The 2500-nt window shown below is 39.3% G+C and overlaps 1 protein-coding gene across 1 annotated transcript in view; it reads right to left on the reverse strand.

The window, feature by feature from the left end:
• The window catches only part of LOC137970969 (sun domain-containing protein 1-like), a 23135-nt gene that overhangs the window by 9121 nt on the left and 11514 nt on the right, over positions 1–2500 (reverse strand). Inside the window, exons 8-9 of the mRNA XM_068817654.1 lie at positions 1216–1306; positions 511–554 (exon numbers count right to left, since the gene is read on the reverse strand). Coding sequence (XP_068673755.1) covers positions 511–554; positions 1216–1306 — 135 coding nt within the window. The remainder of the gene's footprint in view (positions 1–510; positions 555–1215; positions 1307–2500) is intronic.

A 2500-nucleotide genomic window follows, 5' to 3' on the forward strand; every position in this document is an offset into this window, starting at 1 on the left:
AGAGAAGTACTAACGTAAACTTTGTGCATGTCTTAGGGGCTTTGAGATTTTGGGTGATACCGTCAGAATCGTTGTTATCAAGTAACCAGGGGCCCGTTTTTCGAACTCTCGAAAACTTTTCGGGTTCGAAAAGCCATGCATTTGAGAAAGTGCGATCCACTTGTTTGCAAACACTGGTCATTTAACATGTTTTACAGGAAAAAAAAAAGCAAAACGTTTGTGAAGTTTGACGACTCAAGATCTCTTCGTTTCTAAGATACAGATGGAAGTGTTGCACCCGAAAAGTTTCGCGACTTTCGAGAATCGGGCTTCCGAGGTCAAAATTACGTTTGAAAGCAAAATCACTATTCTAGTCCAAGGCGAAGGAATTTTCGTCGTTTGCGAATTGTGAAGTTGCAATTTCTTAATTCGATGGGTTGCTAGTTCATGTTTCTTGCGAGAAACCTAAGTTAATTTTGAATGACGTGTGTATTTCTTTTCTACCGAAACGTGCATTCAGTTATTGCATACCTTGTCATCTAGGAAAATCTTTTGGTAACTCTGAGAATTGCACACTGCAAGGAAACAAGGCTTTGTAGGTGAAAAGTTTACAACAACGTGATTATATTTAACAACTGCGTCAGAAAACGTTTCTCCCAAGTTCAAACATCTCTTCACATCTCGGATAAACAGTGGTTTCTTCGCAGTTCTATACGACAACATCCAGCCCACTATGACAAACCTAGAATCCCCTGCTTTAAAACCCTGAGCTCTGCTAATTACCACACTACGCAAAGGATGTCGGAAGGATTCTGTTAAAAGATTATCTGCTTTAGTTCAGTGTTATCAAGTAACCTGCATTGCTGGAAATGTTATCTGTCGAAAGGACAGTTCTATAAGAATTAATGAGCTTGAAGGCACAGACCCCTGTAAAGTTACAACAAGACAACTGCTACTATCTAGTGTATAGGATACAACACGCTGGCTGATCCCCATAAAAGGTTTTTGGTATCATGCACTTAAGACTGAATGAGCAGCATCTGCTTGTTAGTGCTAGAAGAGGGTGCTACGCACATAAAAAGTCTAGCATTCTGGCCACCGGATTCCATTTTTCATTTGCCAAGTGCGAGGTTGCATCTCAACCAAAGAGGTGAGCAAGGAAGTTGAAGTACCAGATAACTAAAGAGAGATGCTTTGATGTACATTTACCGGTAGGGCAGAAACTTCTGAACTTACACATGTTTCCCTTTTCCAGTTTACTGAGTCTCTCTCCCAGTTGTTTAAGTCCCAATTCCTTCTTTCCAAACTTTTCAAGGGAAGAACTCTCCTTGAAAGACAAGAGTAAAACTCCCAATTCAAACTATCACTTGAAGTAAAGTACCAGCCCATATGGATTTAATCATAACATTAGTAATTATTTTTATTGAAGGACTTTCTGCCGGGTCACTTCCTTCCTGTGTTTTTTTTCCAGATTTGTCGCGAATTGAGCCGGTTCCTCGGTTGTCAACGGTTATCATAATAAAACCACCATAACCGAGGAACTGATAAAGGCTCACCTCGCTTTTTAATTGACATTTTTTACGTAAAATTATCTTGTCAGGTCTTTTATCGGGATTCCCATAGTAATCCTTATGTTTTTGTTGGCTTTCTCTCACATTGAGCTTGGAGCGCCTGTAACTATTTGCAATATAAAATAATGACCAAAGTTTTCCGCCCTCAGTTATAAGACCAGTGCTGGAAGTTAGCGGTAGTCCGGTCGTCCCAGACGGACAACCCAGCCGAAAATAGAAAATGAATTACATAAAGCAGCAACCGACAGTTTCCCTTTTCAATGTCTGAGTAGTGTGAAGTTAACAATAATTAATTTGCTGCAGTTGAGCATTAACCCGTGTTTTGAATTATCTGTGGCTTTTACAAAAAATTGTCAGATAGGAGAATTCACATGTAACTGGCGAAGGAGATCAGTGATTTTTCGGACGCAGAGCGGATGAGCGAGCGACGAAGTCGCGAGAGGTCCCGTGCGCGGTCATGATACTGAGGACTTTTGAAAGTCTACAAGAAAAGTGGCTGAAGGAAATTCAATTAGAAATTACACAAAAACCTTTAAATTCTGTTGTTATTAGTACTTTCTTGCGAGTGTTTTTGTTGTACAACGCTAAGAATTGAAGGCCATCCACGCGTATCATCACGAACGTTGGTGTGAGGCCACCATTTTGGAATTGTAGTAAGGGAAGACTGGGACGAGTCTAACGTACAAGAAGATGGCGGCAAAGTCCCTGCGCGAGTTATGTTGCAAGAAGATACTCGGCTATAAGACGTAACTTGACTTTAGTCGCATTTGGAGCAAACAAGCAATTTCTTTGAGAAAAAATGACGTGCCTTATAACCGAAAAACTACGGTATATGTATATATATGACTTTCATTAATATTCTCTCCTCATGTACTATTACATTATTATTATTATTATTATTATTATTATTATTATTATTATTATTATTATTATTATTGAGCAACACTGCA

Source organism: Montipora foliosa, chromosome 9 (genome assembly GCF_036669935.1).
Source record: "Montipora foliosa isolate CH-2021 chromosome 9, ASM3666993v2, whole genome shotgun sequence".
Lineage (NCBI taxonomy): Eukaryota > Metazoa > Cnidaria > Anthozoa > Scleractinia > Acroporidae > Montipora > Montipora foliosa.